This window comes from Trachymyrmex cornetzi, unplaced genomic scaffold (genome assembly GCF_001594075.2).
Source record: "Trachymyrmex cornetzi isolate Tcor2-1 unplaced genomic scaffold, Tcor1.1 scaffold56, whole genome shotgun sequence".
Classification (NCBI taxonomy): domain Eukaryota; kingdom Metazoa; phylum Arthropoda; class Insecta; order Hymenoptera; family Formicidae; genus Trachymyrmex; species Trachymyrmex cornetzi.
Window position 1 is genome coordinate 1500412 of NW_017299871.1, and position 21163 is coordinate 1521574.

General features: G+C 40.3%; 1 protein-coding gene across 1 annotated transcript in view; it reads left to right on the plus strand.

Moving 5' to 3' along the window:
- Positions 1-3399: 3399 nt before the first annotated feature.
- Positions 3400-21163, plus strand: part of da (transcription factor daughterless) — a 28510-nt gene continuing 10746 nt past the window's right edge. Inside the window, exons 1-2 of the mRNA XM_018514999.1 lie at positions 3400-4005; positions 18423-18504. Of these exons, the coding sequence (XP_018370501.1) occupies positions 3544-4005; positions 18423-18504 (544 nt within the window). The 5' untranslated portion in view covers positions 3400-3543. The remainder of the gene's footprint in view (positions 4006-18422; positions 18505-21163) is intronic.

Here is a 21163-nt window from a genome sequence, read left to right on the forward strand (position 1 = left end):
GAAGCGCGTTTGCGCGACGGCGAACGTAGAGTCGACGGCGGGACGTGGGGTAGGAACGAAAGCCCCGGACGAAGAAGGTGGGCGGGGGCGGGCCAGGGAGGGTTAAACACACATAATCCACCGTTTTCCGCTGTAACTCGTAACTCCCGCTCGTATTTTCTGTCGTTTCTCTCTCCGGTTCTCTCCTTCCTCCTCTTTCCGCCTTCTCCCGTCTTGCTCTCTATTCGGCCTCCTCTCCCGAAATCCCTCCGCGGATAAACTATTTCTGTATTCCCGTAACGGTGCCCAACGTGAGATGGAGAGAGAAAGATGCAACGGCGTAATGCAGCGAGCTGCATCTTGGAAACTTTGAGAGAACCGAGTACTGTCGTGACTTGATGGGCGATGCGGGCCCACTCTTTTACGAACTAATGACGAATTACTCTTGAGACAACAGGACTTTTTTCTGCTCGATAGAATTCATTCAGACGAGAGCAATCCTCTTCTAAACTTAATAGTATATACCTCTTCAGCGAAATATATCTCACTTGTAGTTTATTTTAATATTTAATGCTTTTCGGTTTCTCGTGCCTGCCAAATTTAGGATTAGTGAATTTTATTTTTATTCCAGGGCTGCGACAAATTCCTCATTCTAAAATTCCCAAATTTTTCCCTGATTTCAATAATACTTGAAATTTTTTATATTTTTATCCTGATTACAAACATAGCGCACTGTAAATTATTAATATATTAATGCTTACATTTAATTGTTAAACTGATAATACTAAAAAAAACTGCGTAAGTGTGATGTTAATCTTCTTTAAAACCAAGAATTTAAATTTCCCAGACAATTTTGCAATATTCTCTGACTTTTCCCTGATTTCCTCTGACCGTTTTCAATTTTCTTGACATTTCCCTAATTTTCCTGCTTTCCAGTTTTATGATTCCGTATTCGCTCTTCGGCAGTCATTTATTTGAAGAACAATTGTAACGTTGCGAAATTATTCTTCAATATTGGGCGCAACGTAGAAGGGATAGGCGAACTTTTCCGATTTTTTATAAGACGAACAATCAAACATTAAGCATTTCGCAAATCTAATGAGTCGCAAATCGTGCCGACTGCGAGAAATACTGGATCGATAGTATCATATCACGGCCAATGCGATGGCTTGGAAATAATGCTCTGATGCTGCGCCGAGGTATTTGACCCCTTGAAAAAAAAAATGAAACAGAAAGTAAGAGGCGATTAAGATATCGCGCCGATCCACGATTAATGATCTGGCGTGAAACGAGGGGCAGATAGGCACCGTTGTAAACAGCGCTCGCCCCCTCGAATCAATATCCGATTCGGTTTACATTTTTCTATGATCTACATTATTATCGAGCGAACGTTGCGCTATTAAACACCCAGAGAATAGGTTGCTTCGATCTAAAGAAATTTTCTTTGCTATACGGTTAAAGAAAACATTTCTTTGATTTGTGGAAAAAATTTCTTTGATTTAAATATTAATTTTTAAAATCAAATAAAATTTATTTGATTTAAAGAAATTTTATTTGATTAAAAAAAATGTTTAAATCGAAGAAATTTGGTCTTTAATAATCGTATAGCAAAGAAAATTTCTTTAAATCGAAGCAACCTTTTCCCTGGGTGACTACTATCTAGAATACATTATACAAGCTTTTGAGGCTTAACTCTAGTAATCGTGGAAGCGTTCGAGTTTAATTACGTCGAAAATCGATAGAAGGAAACGATGGAAGTTGTGCGTAAATTCTGTAATTCGATCAATATCGGAAACATCATAAGAGGGATCATAATAATTTATATCAGGAATAAAATAGACGTCAATCATTTTAAACGCAATATTGAAGCTTTATGTTATTACGCGATAAATCGCAATCGCTCGCCGGTTTCGTTCGGTGCGGTGTCCCGAGCTTAATTCCCACGATTTTTTTAGCACGCAGACGTTACTTGACTCTCACCCGGAGAGTGCAACGCTTGCGTTTCGTCTGCGACGGAGTATACGCGAGAGAGACTGCAAGCGTCTCTTGTGGGGTCTCTTGTCGGGCCGAGAGAAGCGGGAAGGAAAGAGAGATAGAAACGTGTGCATGCACGGAGCGAGAATGCATCGATGCACACACACACACACGTAAGGACTTCTACGTACGATGCGGTGTGTAACCTACGAGTCGGGTAACACAAAACCAGTCGTCTCTCTACTGGCTAACCAGCTGGCCGTTTTACCTTCTAATCCTTTCTCTTTCTCTCTTTCTCTTTTTCAATTGTTTCCGCCGTGGGACGTTCCATGCGCGAGTGCAATCCTCTGTGTACATATTGTAATCGCTGTTCGAAAATATTGTGTATCAATAGAAAATTCTCCAATGTGGAGAGCGTAGTAGCTAACCGATCGAGGGGACACCGCACCGCGAAAACCGTGTGTTGTGGTAGATTCCGTGCATGATACCGTGTGATGCAATTGCATTCGTGTCAACACGAGTACGCGCATTACGACGGGCGGGATTCGACTAGCCCGAGAAAGTGTCGGGGAATCGAGTGCGTGTATAGACACGGTCGACGTGTTTTCTGCAAAAGTAGCATTGCTCTCCTTTTCGCGTCATGATTCAACGTGTTTAATTGTTACGCGGATTATTTATTCTGGTTGAAGACTTTTCGATGTTATAATTTGTGCAATCTGTTTCATCAATATAATTTGTTATCGACACCCATTGCGACGTCGAATGTGTCAAAGGCGATAATTTCATCGTTTATTGAAATGGATTCCGTCGATTTGTCGAGCCATCAAAAATTCCATCTCGTTTCTCATGACGCAAAATCAAAGACGATTCTTCCATTGCGAAACTCGGGCGTTTCGCCTCGCGACTTTCACTAGTGATTAACGATTATCGCGAGCAAAGAGTATAACGAAGTTGCGCTGATCCACCAATAATCGTCGATCGTTGCAGTTTCTGATCGAACGCCACGCGAGCTCTCGAGTTTCACTAAATGTTAATTCGTCGTGTATCTGGCGTGATAAATAGCGACCGTGACGCTCGATGCAAGGCTGTTTCGTCGTTACTACGGTCACTATTTGGACGGTGACAGAATCCACGCGATCGCCAAGCGCGGTTGGATATGCCAGCCGAGTAATAATTCGAAGTCGCGAATATTGGAAGGCGTTCAAAGGTGTCCGTTTCGGATACGCCGACGACGAGTCGCGTCGGCAAATCGCGACGGATTGGAAGAATTACGCGCATCAACGCTGGAACTGTGTCAAGGTGGCGAGCGGTGCGTGATCAGCGGTGAACTGTCAAACCTATCGCCGCGACAGTCACCTGCGATTAATTTCATCTCTCATTTCACTTAACACGCCGTCACCGACCGAGAGGAGTCCCCTAGAAAACATTTTAAACGACGCGAGTAACGAACACCGCGGATGTTCCGTGTGATTTATAAGATCTCGCGATTTTGTAATCCACGAGGATAGACAGCTGGTTGCAAGTCAGGTTTTATTTGCACGGCGTCAAGACGCGTCGAGCGGTTGCGAAGGAAATTACAGCGGAATCGAGATGGATCGGAGTTTCAAGAACAACGCGGACTTCAAGATGAATCAACAGAACTTCAAACTGAGCGATTTCGGGATCGACGTGAAATCCGGCCACGAATCGAAGACCACCGGTCAGAATAATCAGTGTAAAACTCGGCGAAGTGCTCAGGTCACTCAGCGGTACGTTCACGCGGAGAACACGCACGTGCGGCAGATTCCGATGAGTCCTGGGCGACTCGCGAGCGGCTCGAATCTGCTGCAGGTCATGTGCAATCGTTCTCGTGCCAGTCCGCTGATGACGTCCAACGGCAACCAGCACAGGAACAGCCCAAGTCAACTTGGACAGTTGCAGAACGTTGCTGCGACGGCGGTAGACCGATTTCAGACGTCCAGTCCGAGCAACCTGTCCGGAACCGGTGGTCCGATCATGCAGCTCAGCTCGTCGCCCAGTTATTGGAAACAATACGGGGGGCAGGAAAGCGGGGTAAATATTAACGAGAAGAATTGAAAGGAGGCGTATATCGTGATAGCGAGTGTATACTGTGGGAATAATCTCGATCACCGTTACACCCGAGAACAATGCGACAAGCGGAGAGATTTTGCAGCCTGATTATCTTCGTTGTTTATTAGAATGGATTGATTTCGCGATCAGCAATGTGTGAATATTGTGATCGGATGGCGTGCTGCGCATCGATCACATAGCATCGCAATAGCTAAGACGTATTAACCGCTAACGATAAATTCCTATCGATTTCGACGTTACCGAAATCGCGTCTATGAGGGTGTCCAACGCGTGTTGGAAATTTCACGGCTCGTAAATCTTAGGGCGAACCAATGTCTTGCCACGAACGCGCATTTGATATTATAACTAGCTGAAATTCACCACTCGGCCATGGACATTGCGTTTACGACCAGAACACCTGTTGGGGGAGAAATACTCTTAATCTTTAATTTTTAAAAAAATTAACTTAATACTTATGTGTGACTTCGAATTGTATCATTTATCACACTTTATATACCGTTGCTAAACATAGACGAGTAAAAAGTGCCATCAAGGCTTAATAATATTTCTTGTGAATTTATACAATTTTCAGTTCAAGTAAACTGTACATTATTTACAAATTTTAGGATGCTTATCGGCATCAAATTATTAAGCTTTCTGAGATGTGTTTTTGCATCAATAATATTAAATTGTTTGTCAATTTAATAATTATAATATTACTACTCCAATTTCGGTTTAGGACTATGTTTCAAGACTGACAAATAATTTATGCACAATTTGCTTGTATTGAAAATTGCATAAATTCACAAGAAATATTATTAGGCACGAAAAACCACCTTGACCGAATATAATAATAATAATAATTTTATTGAGGTGTGAAGAAATACAAATTAACAATTTCTGAAAGCAATAGAATATATGACATTTTTTACTCATCATTTGATTTTCGCTCAATATTGTCTATTGTTAAATTTGTTAAATTTATCTTTAAAATACAATAGCGATGCACGATTTCTCGCGAGGCAAAGCGGGATGTTTCCTGGTCCTGGCGATCGCTGAGACAGGAAATGTCTCTTGAGGTTCAGCCTCGACCTGGCCTCAAGTACCGTGGCTGTCGTGGCTCTCGTATCTAATGTTTGTCTCTCTCTCCACGTGGAGTTGTATTCATGGCGCGTTTCGCTCACAGAGCTAATTAGTATGTGCCGCCTTGCCACGTATTAGGCGGTGGTCACAGTTGCATACGAAAGACACACACGAAGGGGAATGTCCCGTCCACTGTCGCCACCTGTGAAAGAATATCTCCACGGAATTCCAAGAATCTCCTGTCTCTCACTCGTTGTCGATATCCGTTGTTATTTCCGCTTATGTTTTTGTATTTTTTTATCTACGAGTATTATTTCGACAGGAACAATCTTCTTATTAACTGATTAGTTTTGTGTTGGATGGAAAGAATTCTGAATAAATCGAAGAATCAGCTGGTGCTAATGAATTAGATTATATCTTACTGTCAATATCCGTTTGTTGGTACGTAATTGAAAATTCTTTTTACGACGGAGGAGCGACGTATCATCGTGGTTGAGCATCCGGTTAATTTACTGTAAGCGGATACAGCCCGTTATCGCGATTCAATCATAACTCATCCGACGTATGTATCTTGTCTCTCTCTCAATTAATGGGAATTAATTGATCACTGCGGTCGTTAATGCTAGCAGGTGTATTCTACTGTCAGAGTTACAAATAAATAAGAGTAGCTCTAGCTCTCTCTCTCTCGATCAGAGAAACTCTTTGATGCACGTCGTCGTCGGAACAATTATATTAATTAGATCGTGAGATCGTTAAGGTGCCTGCGATACCTTTGTGCGTAGATACGTTCTCCTGACGTCGACGGTAAGATTTATGACTGCCATCGAAATGTGTATAGCGTTTGAATAATTATAACTTGGGAAATCAGAAGAAGCTAAATGTTTTCAAGATGGGAGTTTCAAGATCTTTTTAAAAGAAAATTTCCCTGAATCGTATGAATAAAGAAATTGCCTAATTATAAGTCTCGAGCAAAAAGTAATTATGCAAACTGTAAGAGAATTAACCCTCCGTCCGCAATCTGGATCTTTTTTGTCCAGCCCGTTTTTTTTTTACAGTTCTAGACTTTCAAAAAATGAGGAACCATTCAGGGTTACTTTTCAACATCTTTATTACATTATCAAATATATATAAATATATATGTAATAAGATACTTTAAAAGGAAAGGGGGATAACCAGACTCCGCTCTTTTTTATTTCGAAGAAATTTAAGATAAAAATTTCATTTAAAAAAAACCCAAATTGCAGACAGAGATTTAATATATGTAACATAGAGACTATCTATGAAAGAAATATTTGATACATATGCTCGAAGTGCGCGTTGTCTCTTTGTAGAATTTCGCCTTTTATTTCTCTATTTTTTTCTTATCAATTTACAGAGCTTTTAAATTGACTTTGATATCGTATGGTGTAAAAATCCCAAAATCGCGAAAGTTTTTAATTCTTCATAAAAAAGAATGATGATATTCTTCCCTTTTACGATAGCAAACATTTTAATAACTTCAGTTTTTAAATCCTTTGTCACAGCCTGTTTGCAATATTAATTGAAGCCATTAGCGGCTGAACAGGAATAAAACTCTGAGGGTAAAGCATGAGAGGACAAACGTAGGCATGAAGTTTGTAGTGAAGTTAAATACCAGATAATTCCGAATGTCGACGCGTTTATAGGAAGATACGAAGGATTCGGCTTGAAGGACGACGTTGGCAGCCTCTCAAGACTGGTTTCCGCAGTTAATGTCGGGCTTTCGCAGATTTCCGTCTCGATAACTGTAATCGTAAAGCGAGCCATTACGGTAATCTTAGCCTCGTTCATACGGATTTGCTTCTCGCCGTCGTTCTGTTCCGTTGAGCTTAAATTCTCGTTCGTGCTTCCCAGATTTTACGGTGTAAGAATTAACGACGCGGGATGATCGCGCGCAAATTCTTTTTGCGGGTCGAATTTTTACAGTGTCATAAATTTTTCGGTTATTTAATAACGAACCACAAAGGGAGGAAGATGTGATGTCGCTCGAGCAACCTTGAAGATATTGCCATGTTCGGCCAAACATGGAAAAGCATTCTGTCGCCTAGTTAACATGTCGAAGGAGCAATTGCAATTACGAAACGGTTTTAGCAAGTTGTCGGTCACGGAAAAGCGTAAACTAATTATCGCATAACTAGGCTGCACGCTCTTTTTCTCTCACTTTTCTTAAGAGTGTTTATCTGATTTTTTTTTTAAATATAAACAATCACGTGAAGTGTTTTTATACTCCAATTAAAATTATTATTATTAACATATTGTCTATTACTGATTGTTTGCTGATTTATTAATATTTGAGAATATTATGGATTAAAGAAAGAAAAAAATATGTTAAACAATATCCAAACAATTTCACATTTTTTTATCATTATAATAAAAATACCTTAGGTGATTCCCGATTAAGTAATGACATAAAATGATCTTGCAAACTTGCATTCTCTCTGCGGCTTTGCGTACGGGACAAAATTAGATATTATTAAAGCCATAATTTCCGATATTTGCTTCAAATACGAAGTCATATTTGGAATGAATCTGGACATGTAAATGAAGTTAGCGTGCTTCTGCGCTGAGTATTTAATGCATAACAATGTAATAACGGCATAGTTGTACGCGTTCTGTTTCGAGTTTGACATTACTACGTTACTCGCGGTCACATGGAAGAATGCGAGCTGATCTCGTTGCGACTTGCAACGTCCCAGCAACATCTCTCCGTTGAATGGCCACGCGGATGTGGGCGATCGTTCGGTATTCTCTACACGGTAATGCAGGAGAGGATGGTTCTTCGTTCCTGTCGACGTATCCTATCGACCGACGGAACTGCGTGCCGCTTGTAATTCTGCGCAACGTCGTCTTTTATGCGAGGACTTAAATCACATTCTCGAGAAGTGACTCGGTTCCTCTCTCTCTCTCTCTCTCTCTCTCTCTCTCTCTCTCTCTCTCTCTCTCTCTCTCTCTCTCTCTCTCTCTCTCTCTCTCTCTCTCTCTCTCTCTCTCTCGCTCGCTCTTCCCCGGTGGTGCGGCGACACGTCGACGTATATTCTCTAGCGGGTGATCCGAGAGAAGAGGGCGAGCAAACGGAGCTTGTAGTCGCATGCCGAGAGAGGCCGATTCCATGGATTTGATCCTTTTGCGGCGGTCTGACTTTACATGGGCTCAAGTCGCATTCTCGTCGAGTGAGTCGACGCATTATAGCAGTTGAGAAAGAAAACCGAGTTCGCTTGCCTTCTCTCATTGTTCCTTATGAACTATTGTTTCTACATTGGTGGTGGACAAGTTCTACCAGTGCGTTTTTCTTCCCTTTTATAACGAAACTGTTACCTGCTTCTAGTTTGATAATTGTGGTATTATAATAACAGCTAGGATAATTCAGCGACATTTTGTCATTGATATGATTGAATCCAAGAAAAATAAATCTGAGTCGTATGTTATTAAGTTCTAAGACTTGCTTTGACCGAAAATGGTACCTTCTCCTCTTATTTGTGTCCAAGAAAGATAAATCTAAACATGCTTGCGTGAAGCAGATTTTTACAATACAAATTTTGAGAGTGTAAGTTTTTAATAGCACTCAGCTTGATGAAGCACATCGCCGATATTTGCACTTAATAACAGTTAAAAGTGCTATTTCCCGAAAAATAAGCCATAAATTTATTCATTTTACAGTTGACGAGTTTCTTTCGGAATTCGGTCGCGGTGTTTCGATTTCGAAATAATGAAGTTTTGCAGCGGCAAATTATTAATCGGCACAAGGTAACACAGTGACTGGGACGACGAGGTGAGAAAACGCATCTCGCCAATACAGTCGTATATAACGCTCGCTCGTTAAAAACTATCACGTAGCGCGTATCAAGCGGCTAATTGTTGATTATGCAGTCGTTTGTCTTGGCTCTCACTCGGTGTGTATGCGCGTTGCCGGTACGCCTAATAAATAATGTAAACCGCCGTGGATCTCTGGTCTCTTTTCACGTGGTGTACCTGGCGGTGGTGGCATCCATACGGAATTACATATGCACACCTGCCCTATGCGTTATAACGTTGTAAACCGACGGCGATCGGCGATGGTGTTGGTAACGCTTGCGGAGGCGGGTTGTACCCGTCCCGTGTAAATGGCTTTAAGCCTCTTACGTCAGGTTTCCGCGGGTGGATACTACTGATAATTAACAATTAGTGGGCACCAATTAAAATGAGGCTCGTCCGACCGGTTATGAATCCGGAATGATCGTCGCCTTATTCTAAGGAGATTTATTTATTTTCGTTTGGAGCTCGTGTCAACTGAAATATGAAAGAAAATTCAGAGAAAATTTATATTTTTAAAAAATTTCCATATTAGACAATCTTGTTTGAAATGAACGGTTTTGTTGAAATATTTAAAAATGTAGCTAGTTCATCGTGTTAAAACATTTTACAGCATTGTCAATTATGTTAAGTATTTTATGTAATTATTTTAATGGTTCTACAAAATTACTTTCAAATCTGTATCAATCTAACTAAATTTTTAGATACTTTAGCAAAATCGTTCTTTTCGTGTAACTTTAATGACAATTCTTTTTTATCTGTCTTGAGTTAATTTAGAATTTTATTTTAGTCGAAATTTTATAAGGCAGGCGATTCGTAATTTTTCCAGGATCTTAAAAAAAAATTTGTAAATATTTTGTTATTGCGGCAACTTGTGGCGTTGAAGGTAACCGTTTTTTGGTTCGTGTATTTATATTTTTGGCCTGATCGAAACATCTCGATCCAATTTTTTTTGTTTACACAATTAGATCCAGCTGATGACAACACATATCATTTCCTCTCAGTTGTGATTAATTCGAAAAACGATGTATCTAAATAAAGCCGCTTTGTCTTGAAGATTTTCGAGACAGCTCAGCGAAAATTACACGCGACTGCGCGTTTAGTCATCCGACGATTATGGCGTACCGAAGCGTAGCGTATAAAAATATCTTCTCGCAAAAATCATGGACTCCGCGATTCTTCAATGTAACCGCATAACCGGAAGACGTCAACTTTTGATGTATTCTACGAATAAGCTGTCGTATAAGTTTTCAAGAATAACAAAGCGTACTTTATAGAACACGGTTTACCGAATCCGTGAAATATAAAAGAATAGTCTCACGAGAAATGTACGATAAAATTATAGCATATTTGCCGATAAGGCAAATATTATTTTGATTGTCGCTAAATTGACTTCTTATCGCCTCTCCTGGGCTAAATGCGAAATCTTTTTCATACTGCAGCGTAAGTACAACATCCGATCCGGTGACGGATGAAATAACGTCTGCTAAACAAATCTCAAATATTGCTGTGACCGTACCTCACCCGAGTTCTCGTCTCTCCCTGGTTGTTCCCTCGGTGATCGTGCTATCTTGATGCTCGCAATGATACGATAAGTGCGATTCTGTGAAATTGGAGCTCTTAATAGGTTCACGGATAAGGACATCAGATAATTTGATATAACATGTAATCAATATTTCTTAGCACTTCAAAGTTACTATTTAAATTTAATATAATTTCTTTTCTATAGAAATTATGACTAAAATAAAATAATATTAAAAAATTGAGATAATATTAATTTTTTAATTATAAATAACAAAAAGTATATGTTGATAAAAAAAAAACAATCTTTAGAGAAAAGTGTCTTATAGATGTAGTTTCAGATTCAGGATATTAAAATGTTAGTTAGAACATTAGGATGTTACGAACTTTTGTGAAATAATTTTTCAAACGAGTGAATATGAATGTTTCTTTATTGTCAGCGTGATGTAATCGACGGTATATTGCATAATTCAGCATGTGTTTAATTCACTTTTGCCTCAAGAAATTATTCAAGGCATGACATCTTTGTAACAAGTGCAAGTGTTCGTTCGGAAAGACGTTCCAATTCCTTGGCAGCCGTTCGAAATGGCGCAACCGGAAGTCGTCCTGTGTCGTGTACATGCCTATTCCATCTACGGGTATTTCCTTTACGACCGCCCGCTTCTTTACCATGGGAACCCATTGCGATCTTGTAACACACGGGGGAGACTATAAGAGGCATAAATTTAAGAAAAGAAGAGACAGTCATTACCATAGCGTGCTAAACAGCTTTTATTGAGCCACGAAATTCCCACATTTCTCCCCGTCGTCTTATGAGTACCCCTATGGGTCGCGAATTAAGATTTTGCACGAGCACCCAACGGTGTGTGCCAGCAGCGCAAGAAATTAGGATGACGACGCAGTGTCATTAACCGCCGAGTATAAATGCTGAACAGAATAGATTCCAAAGTCTCGAATAATTTCTTAAATTGTAGGATTGAATATTGCAAGTGTCGAAGATAATTTTACGATTAGTCGTAAAAATGAATAAAGAAATAATATACTATCTTGTTGTGCCTCGCGAATAATTTATTTTAGATAGTTGTTTTTGACGTACGTAAAATTTTATGACGAACGGAATGGCTTGTAACTTATGCATAATTAAGTGATATGATAAGTAAGGAAGGGAAAAGCGGAATACGTATTTTAATGATTTTATGAACATTTGTGTGAGTAAATCGTCTCTCAGTTGGCGGAATTCTATCGATCCGTTTGCTCGACGAACGCACATCTTATCGCACAACTGGACAAATTTTATTTTGAATTGTCTGAATTATTCTCTATTACTGATATCGCTGGCTGTACTTCTGCGTATCGCCGGTAATTTGTGTGGGGGGGGGATTATCAACACGCGTGACAACGGCGAGCCGGTTTCTGTACGCTCGCGTGCGTACACGCGTGTATGGAAGCGTGAGGCTGTTGACTGAAATTATCTCGTCGTCATCTACAGCACACGAAAGCCCATTAACTACGACGACCGTTGCATCTATGCCCTTTTTTTTTTTTTACAAACGCTCTGCTATTAACCCATTATGCCGACAAAGGGGAAAAAGTGGCGTGTAACGTGGCGAATAAACGGCCCGGCGGCCGATAAGGCTTATCGATTCGTCAATTACATGTGGATGTATTATCGAGGCGTCTGTTCGGGCGTAAAATAATAAATCCGGTTTCTGTGCGTCACAGAATAAAATTAGTAAAGGCAACGAATCGAATAAATTTCAACGGTATTCTCATGACATCTTCACATGAAGCGAGAGATTGTTCGACGATAGGAGACGCCTTCATGGGAATTCCCAGGGTCCAGCGGTTCAACGATAAAAAGGAAAAAATTCATTACTTCGTTCGAAAGGTGCACCTGGTTTCGTCTGTCGCTCCTCAACAGGCAAACGTCTCATCATAGTAATTAATAAGAGGATAATCGACGATCAATTATCTCTTTGATAGTGACCCTCTCTTTTACAACATCTTCCCCTATCCTTCTCTCTCTCTCTCTCTCTCTCTCTCTCTCTCTCTCTCTCTGTACCGCCTCGTCTTGACTATACCCTTCAGCTCATTTCCGCCCACGTGTACTTAATAACGGTCACAGGGAAGAGTCAGGGCGAAGAGAAAGTAATCGTGTGGTTTCAGTTTCAGAATTTATTTATTAAAATTATTGTGGTTCAATCAGCGAAATTCTTTTTAATTATTATTTTACATTGTTATTAATTATTATTATTGCAATCACATTTCTAGTTTTTATTTTGAGAAGTGTAAATATTACATTCTCTATCTCGTAGTTGCAAAATGACAGATCGCAGTGGTTAAATCAGTTTCCAAATCGATCTCGTACAGTGTTAAGTAAGTCAAGCGAGGCGAACTGTGAATCACGACTATGGATATAAAATTTCCAGAATATATGCGGGGATGAACGACGATGACAATGACGACGCGGTTGATCGAGAACGTGAGGTGGCCATCACGTGCTCAATTTTCCAAAGGTTTCATAACATCCGTCTCTCAAGGAGGGTACGCGGTGCCGCACCCTTCTGTCCTATTTCAGATCCTCGAAGGCTAATTTCCCTGACAGAGACATTTTCGTTGGTCCAGTCCGGCTTTCTCTGCATCCCCGACCACCGCTGTCTTTTCCGCTTCACCCTCTCGATAGATCGTAAGACCCACGGGGTAAAGGGGGTAGGAAAGGAGAACTAAATCAATGTAGGACATTTATATTGGCTGGAAATCGCTGACTCTCCACGGACGACTGTGGACATCCGAACGGGACATATTAAGATTTCTGATCCGCCGCGTCGACCGCGGCGACATTTTTATCATTGCGTGTCCTTTTCTTTCCTGCACGTCCTGCCGCGAGGAGGAAATAAAACGTGAATTATTGTCCACGCGGTGTCTCTCTCTCGCCGCTCCGCGCACGTGGTTCAGCTCCCAGTCTCTACAGACCCGGGTTAAAGTGGCCGTTATGGTTTTCGGTGAATAATTTAATGGCCCGTTTAGTGATGTCGGCTCGTGAATATCGAACGACATCTCGATACGCTTAGCAAACATTTTTGCCCGCTCGGGCCGAATTTCGCATCCATCGCTAACCGAGAAAATTCAAGTAAATTTATAGCGATTAATCTGTATAAATAGATGAGTGATCTCCTGCTCTGCCCGTTGAAAATATTAAATAACTTAAATTCTTTTGTTAACAAATTATTTCTATCATGCCCTTTGTTCAAAGTTTATTGATTAATTTTTGAACATTGTTTAAATTCATTTATTTCCTATTGTGATCTCATTTGTTACGACTATAGAGAATAAATAAATTATTATAAGAACAAAGGACTCTTAATTTAAACAACAATATCAAGAGTGTACAGGGCAAGATTTAAGAGTCAAATATAAAGAAAAAATTATTTAAAACATAAAACCTCAAACCAAAAGTATATTTAATATAATATTCTATACCCCAAAAAAAATAATCTAATTGTAAAAGCTATAGAGAATAAATAAATTATTATAAGAACAAAGGACTCTTAATTTAAACAACAAGAGTGTACAGGACAAGACTTAAAGAGTCAAATATAAAGAAAAAATTATTCAAAACATAAAACCTCAAACTAGAAGTATATTTAATATAATATTCTACACCCCAAAAAAATAATCTAATTGTAAAATTTCCGGTAACCTCATATTTTAAGCAGAAACTTTTACAGAAAGAGTATTCCTCTTCCAATACACTGGACTATTCATAAAAAATGTATTGGAGATTATTCTAACAATTTTCCTTTTGTATGAAGAGGAATATATTTACTGAAAGCGGAGTGCCCTCTTACGAATAAACTATATTAGGAACAGCAAGATTTTTGCTGCAAATGCAAAACGAAAGTACTCTAACTGTAAATTTGTATGAAGAGGAATATATTTACTGAAAGCGGAGTGCCCTCTTACGAGTAAACTATATTAGGAACAGCAAGATTTTTGCTGCAAATGCAAAACGAAAGTACTCTAACTGTAAGAATATTGTGCTTAGCATATTTTCCTCTCGATTTCAGAAGATTCCTCTTGAGGCCGTATATAAGAATAAAATCCTCTAAGATTTAGCGATTTCTGCTAATATTAAAATTATTTTTTTTTGGGTGTATAAATAATTAAAAGTTATATATATATATATATTACATTACATGTTTCGGTCTCACGATTGAGCCATCTTCAGATGTGAAAGTCTTCTATACTTCTGGTTTGAGGTTTTATGTTTTAAATAATTTTTTCTTTATATTTGACTCTTAAGTGCCCTGTACGCTCTTGATATTGTTGTATAAAGAATAAGAAGAACGACGATTGAAAGAGAGGAGAGAAACATAATGTACGAGATCGGTCAAAGTTCCGTGTTCGATCGCGGGTGTCAAAGCAATTCATTTAAATTAATAAGACCAGGGTCCGTACAGCGCAGCTTATCAGCCGATTAGTACCAGTTTTAACCTTCCTTTCCTGATGGGAGAGATGTTCTTATTTGTAAGGTCGTTATCGACCGGTTTCGCCGATAAAGCTCGATACTTTTATCGGACCATGATTATTCCTCTATCTCTTCCAGATACTCCGGTGCCAGCGTTGCACGCTCTCGAAAACGATTTCGTTTGTCGCACGTATGTTAGCAATAGCGTTCGTTCCTTTTTCTCTGTCCCTGTTCCATGTTATATCATATCAATACAAAGAAGAAGAACAATAGAGACGGAGCGAATACATGTTTTCTATCCGCGTTGCGATCGAAATCCGTGAGCGTTATAGAGCTTCCTACAAAATAAGCCATTACCTAAGTTTTAAATCTAAAATCGTAAGAAATTAATCTATCATAGTCGATTATTCTTCTCACATTCGATTCACGTGATTGATCAATTTCTTACGACTTAAGACTTAAGGCACAGGTAAAGGCTTATCGTAGAAAATCCACAATAGATCGACCATCAATCGTTTGTGCCTCCTCGAGTCAATCAACTCCCAGTTGCTCCACGACGAATGGAAACGTACTATAGCGTTCAAGAGTCAAACCAGAGGACTAGAGATCCTCAAGTGGCATCTACAATGAGATTTTAAGGTGTAAAACTTAAATTTAACCTTTAAGTAAGAAATTGACCAATTACAGCCAAAGAGGAGAACAATCAACTATGATTGGTCAATTTCTCATGGCTTAAGGCTTAAAGCTCAAGTTTTACGCCTTAAGATTTCATTGTAGACATCGCTTAAGAGATTGGACACCATACATTTGATTCGTCATATTTTTCAGGATCTACCCAAGACAGAATGAGATAGATTATGCATAAGATACAAAGAGATATCCACGCATCTCATCTTATCATGTCTATCTCATTCTATCCTAAGCACGTCCTGAAAAATGTGGTGTACCAATCAGAAGTTGTCTAAACGATGTTCAATCTCTTTCTCGAGGATCTCTACCCCGGGCTTATCGTCCATGCGGCAGCACGACTCGGAGATATCACTCCGAGGAGAGGATCCCTCCGCGTCGTTTCTTTCGTGAAACCGTGCTTCCATGCTAGCGCCACGACGATTGGGTCGCGCGTCGCTCCCACCTCGACCACGCGTTCTCGATCGACGTTGGTGAACGCGCGATACCGCGGCCGACAGTCGCGCGTAGTCAGCCGCGTCGCTCGGTATTGTTTTACGTCAAGTTGAGCCGAGTCGAGTCGAGTCAAATCGAATCGAATCTCGTCGTTGCTACACTGCACAGTCTGAATTCGCACGTGGTTTCGCGACTATCGATCTATCGCGAGAGTCCCCGCGCGGCACTCCGCGCGTAAGCGTAGTTGCGAAGTTCCGACGTCGGCAAAGTTGTACGATTCTTTCATGGCCCAGAGAAGGCGTTAAATTTCGGCCTGGCGTCCCATAGTCCTCGCGTTAGCAGCCGAAGTTTATTCCACCGCGCCGCCCTCGTCCCGTGCGAAGCGGAGCGCGCGGCACTTTTCGACGTGTTGGAAAAGCGGGACGAGAGGGAGAAGGAGAGCGAAAGAAGACCGGCATCGTGCGCGAAAGTTTTCGGCGCGGTGCAAGCGGATAAGGCAGCAGTGCCGTGGAATATTTTAGCATATATCACGACGAGAGAGAGAGAGAGAGAGAGAGAGAGAAGAGAAATTGGAACGAAGGGTTGTTATAGCGCGCGATTGTTGCCTCCCTCTCGGTCCTCTTTACTCGGTCAGCTTCTCTTCCGCTTCGTCTTCCTCTCTCGTTTTCGCGTGGCAACTCTTCCGCTCGTCGCCGGATCTACGTGCCTTTGTGGTGGTGATGTGCCGCTCTGTATGACGTGACCCGTGTGATAGGACAGAGTCGGTGTATCGCTCGAATCAACGCTCACATACCTCCGACCGCCAACATGTTTGTCTGTCACACGGACTACGGCAGCTATAAAATGGTAAATTTACCGAAAATGCGGACTACGCAAAGTCCCTCGATTGTATCCGTACCTTTGGTATAACCAGAACGATCGATAGATCTCCGTTTCTGTCGCGTGCACTCTCTGTGCATCATCCTCTTACATTGTTTTTTCTTCCACCCCGAAAGCCCTCGTATCTATCTTGGTTCAAGGAAAGGGACATGGAAGGGGGAAAGGAGCGCCAACCATAAATCTATAACTTGGAGCTGAGAGCACGAATGTGTTCTGTATGTAACTCGCAGTTCGCATAATCCGTCTTCGGTCCGCGACTCTTCTCGAGGAGAAGAACATTTCCCGATCTATGTAGTTCTCTCGGAGAGACGTCCATAATGGATGAGTAATCAAGTTATATTGGGTAACACCGTTTGCTCCGATAGCGCGCTTTATCCTTCATTTAAATGATTGGAGTGCAATATCGGATTAGACAATCGAAGACTTCACTGCAAATCCAAGTGTGTAAAAAGTGGACTTCGTTATATGTACGTTATTTAGTATTCCGTGTAAAAATGATACTATACTACATGTTTAAATGCGTAAATCCATGTTTGTATGCAGTATAGTGTTATTTTTACGGAAAATTAATCACTTGATTTTACAGTATTTTTATCATGGAACTACTTCCGCTTTATCATCAGCATCTTGCCTTACATTCGACATATTTACGAGCTCCCAAACTCAACGTGCTTCTAATAATTATTTTTATGAACGCCGTACTTTCTGACCTTCATCACGTTCTAAAAATTGAAACACTGTATATCTACCGAGTAAATGTAAGTGTCGCTGAGACAACGCGTTTATCATCACTGGCATTTTTAACACATAAAGTCGCAGTTTAACGATTTTTTTTATGAAGAATAAAATTATCACAGCGCGACGCGACGAATGTCGTTAAATCAGATCTTCTACTCGTCTCTGTGAAGATTGATGGTGTTAATTAGATCGAGGAGGACGACCTAATCTTAGATTTTTATTGATGTCCCCGTTGCGCAAGGATAACCGTGTATATGTATACGTATATGTGTAACCATTTAATGACTCCATCATACCGATTTTCTCTCTCTAGAAGCGCGCGCACGTTCCTCTTTCGCGTCTACGTCGCTGAATTAATGACTATTCTCGCTACGAGCCACGACGTTACTTGGTGTCGTAATAGTCGAGCGGGTCTATCGTAAGATCGATGGAGAGATGCGCTACAATACAATGCACAAAGATGTCGCAAGAAACGGAGATGCAACATCGTGCTGGTGTCCGCGCCTGATAGCCGACGGTGGAGTCCGTGTGTCGTCGCAATTACAGCGTAATTTTTCGCATTACACCAGAAATGCTGAAACGCCGACAAAGTTGATGAAAAGTTTCGCGGCTCGTAAAACAGCGCGACGAGAAAATTATATGCGCGGCATTTCCGTTTGTCGCTGCATGTTCGTTCGCGAGTCAATCGTTCGAACGAATCGTAGGATTTCCCCGTTTTTTTTAACCCTTGTACGTTTAATAATGAATTCTTAATTATAAATATTTGCTTTTTCTGTTGCAGTATGGCTCGGATGAATTCGGACAGGACTCGCCGAGATACACGTCGCCGAAGGGTGCCCTTTACGCGGATTCCTATTACATCGGTAAGTAAACAAAGAACGAGAATTATTAAAAATAAGAAAAATCAAGATCTCGTTTTTTTTTATTTCAAAAGTGACACAACTAAAAAAATGTGATTTTAAAAAAAAATTATTACCGTGAATGAGTTAGGTAAAAATAATTCTGTTAATCATCAAAATAGATTAACTCAACTGCACATTCCATCTGCCAAAAGAGAACTTAAAAGCTCTTAAGAATAAAATTTTACAATTTAAATATAAACTGTGATATTTTATGTAATTTTCGATTACTTATTCCGGATTTGTTATAATTTTGTGGAATACGAATTAAAATCGTTACAATTCGAAGAGTTTTTAAGGGTTGTAAAATAAAAGTGACATAATATGATTATGGTTTTAAGAGTAAATTTTTTGCCAACACTAATATTTGATTAATGAATAATTCTCCGTTAAGAATAAAAAGGAGTTTCTTCCCTTTTTCTAAAAAAACGTGATTTTTTAAGTTTTATCACTTTTTTTTTAAGAGTACGACCTATACTTTAGTTTTACTAACTCCGATAAGAATAAAATGGAATTTTATTGAATGAATCATTGCATCCTTGAGATCTCTCCGGGCAAACAGACATCACGTAGATTAAGAACGAAATTAGAGCGCGTGGTAACAGACTCGTTATCGTTACTAATTTCACGAAAGTAGTTATGAAATAGATTACTGACTTATATCTGTTAATAATCGATATCAGCGGACATGGATGTAATTAAACGAGATAGTGCGAACCTCCTGGTGGGTTCGATAGATCGATGGTTATCTGCGAATCAGCAGCCATCGGCATAGGCGCGGGTATGTGTACATTGTGTACGTCGCGTACGTGTAGGTACGTACGTATATATCATTTGGAAATCGCATAACGATCCGAATGGACGATAAAAGGAATTTTACGAGCGCACTAATATTCAACTGTTTAACGTTCGCTCGTAAAATTTGCCGCTCTGCCTGTCGCGCGTAAAAACAATAACAATCTCGTTATTTGTTCAAGCGGTGCGGCGGGGCATCGAAGTTCGTCGCTGGATTTCGCGGATATATATCCGACACACTGCCGTCGAAAAAAAATTCCACGGAAAACTTCGTCGACGAGATATTGCCAATAAAAGCAATTCTTCGCCGCTTGCTTCGCTACCGGCCACTGCGAATGTTACTTTGTTGTTGCAATGAACATTTATCGAAGCGCTGGCGTCTTAGGGTCGCTATTTTAGTAATTTTTCGTCGCTCGCAAAAGTCGCTCCTCTTTGATGTGCTCGCTCTCTTACGTCATACTATCCGTAATATCGATTTGTTGCTTTAAAATTGATTTACGCGCAGAATTGTTCGCGTCATAGAAACAATTATCATTCGCCGTGCAAATTGCTCCATTAGTTGGAGCTGCTGCTGATTTTTATAGAGCGTCTGTAATCCTTTCACGGTTTATTTTAGATTATAACGGATCTTTGAAAAATTATCGTCATTAAGACAGGTGCGATATACACCGTCACGCTCTATGCTTCGCGAATATTCGTCGCTGCTCTTCAAACTCGTGTAGTAAGAAATCGTTGGAAATTGTATACGAAACTTAACCTCCGGTCGACAATATGAAATTTTCACCCTTCGTTCGTTTGAATCTTCAAACTTCAATACAGATTTTTATATTGTTCTGTTTTATATTGTTCCGTTATAAAGATTTAAAAAAAGTTATATACTTGTGAAAACTTTTTAACAACAAATTTTTACTACCACAGAAGTTAGATTGTATTTTACTTATTTTTTTACTGATTTAAATTTATCTACCAGAATTTACAATAAAAAAAATCAACTGTTCTTTTAAAGTCCAATATTGCCGGTGGAGGATGAAGATTTTAAGTAAAAATAACAAAGAATTTATTTTATTAAATCCTAAATAACGTGTAAAAGAATGCAGAGCGCGCAGGTAGTTACAAAAAAAAAAGCCACGTTAATGGAACAAATGTTCCGTGGAAGAATTTTGCATGCTTAAATATGCAAATATTTTAGATAATCTTTACACGATGATAGATCTATGAAATCGACGAAGTTTTCACCGCAGGGCTCGTTATTATGGATCAGATGAGAAAAGTAGCAGTTTAAGTACGCTTTCGAAATACGTGTCGGCGCTCGTGGCACCCGGTAGCTGACCGGAATGGCTTATAAATGGGAGGCCACGACGAGGGGGCGAAAAAGTTTTATCAGACATCGAACACCGGTAGTTGGTAGGAACGCCCGAGTAGTTTGGCTTAGTTTCCGTTTTCTCGTCGAGGAGCGCCCGGTACGGGAATTATATCAAGCAAAAGTATCAAGAAATACGTTCCCGAAGCTTATTGCTGTTGTTTTCAACTGAAATAATGGTCCGCGCCGGGTACCGCGCGTCTATTGGCCCTTATACCGGGTGTGTGTGTGCGGCTCCACCGCAAACGACACCCGGGAACCGAGTGAGACGTTGGAAAGCGCGAAATTTCGACTTGGCGAAAGTCCAGGGAAGTTGTATCATACCGCGGACTCGTTCTCGAAATAATTACTGCGGAAGGAATGACATCGCCGCTTGATTAGGAAGTTTGGCGCGGCGCTTGTTCACAGCGCGGAACGTCGCCGTTGTGTTAATCGACCGAAATTGTATAAACATTATGAAGTGCAAGG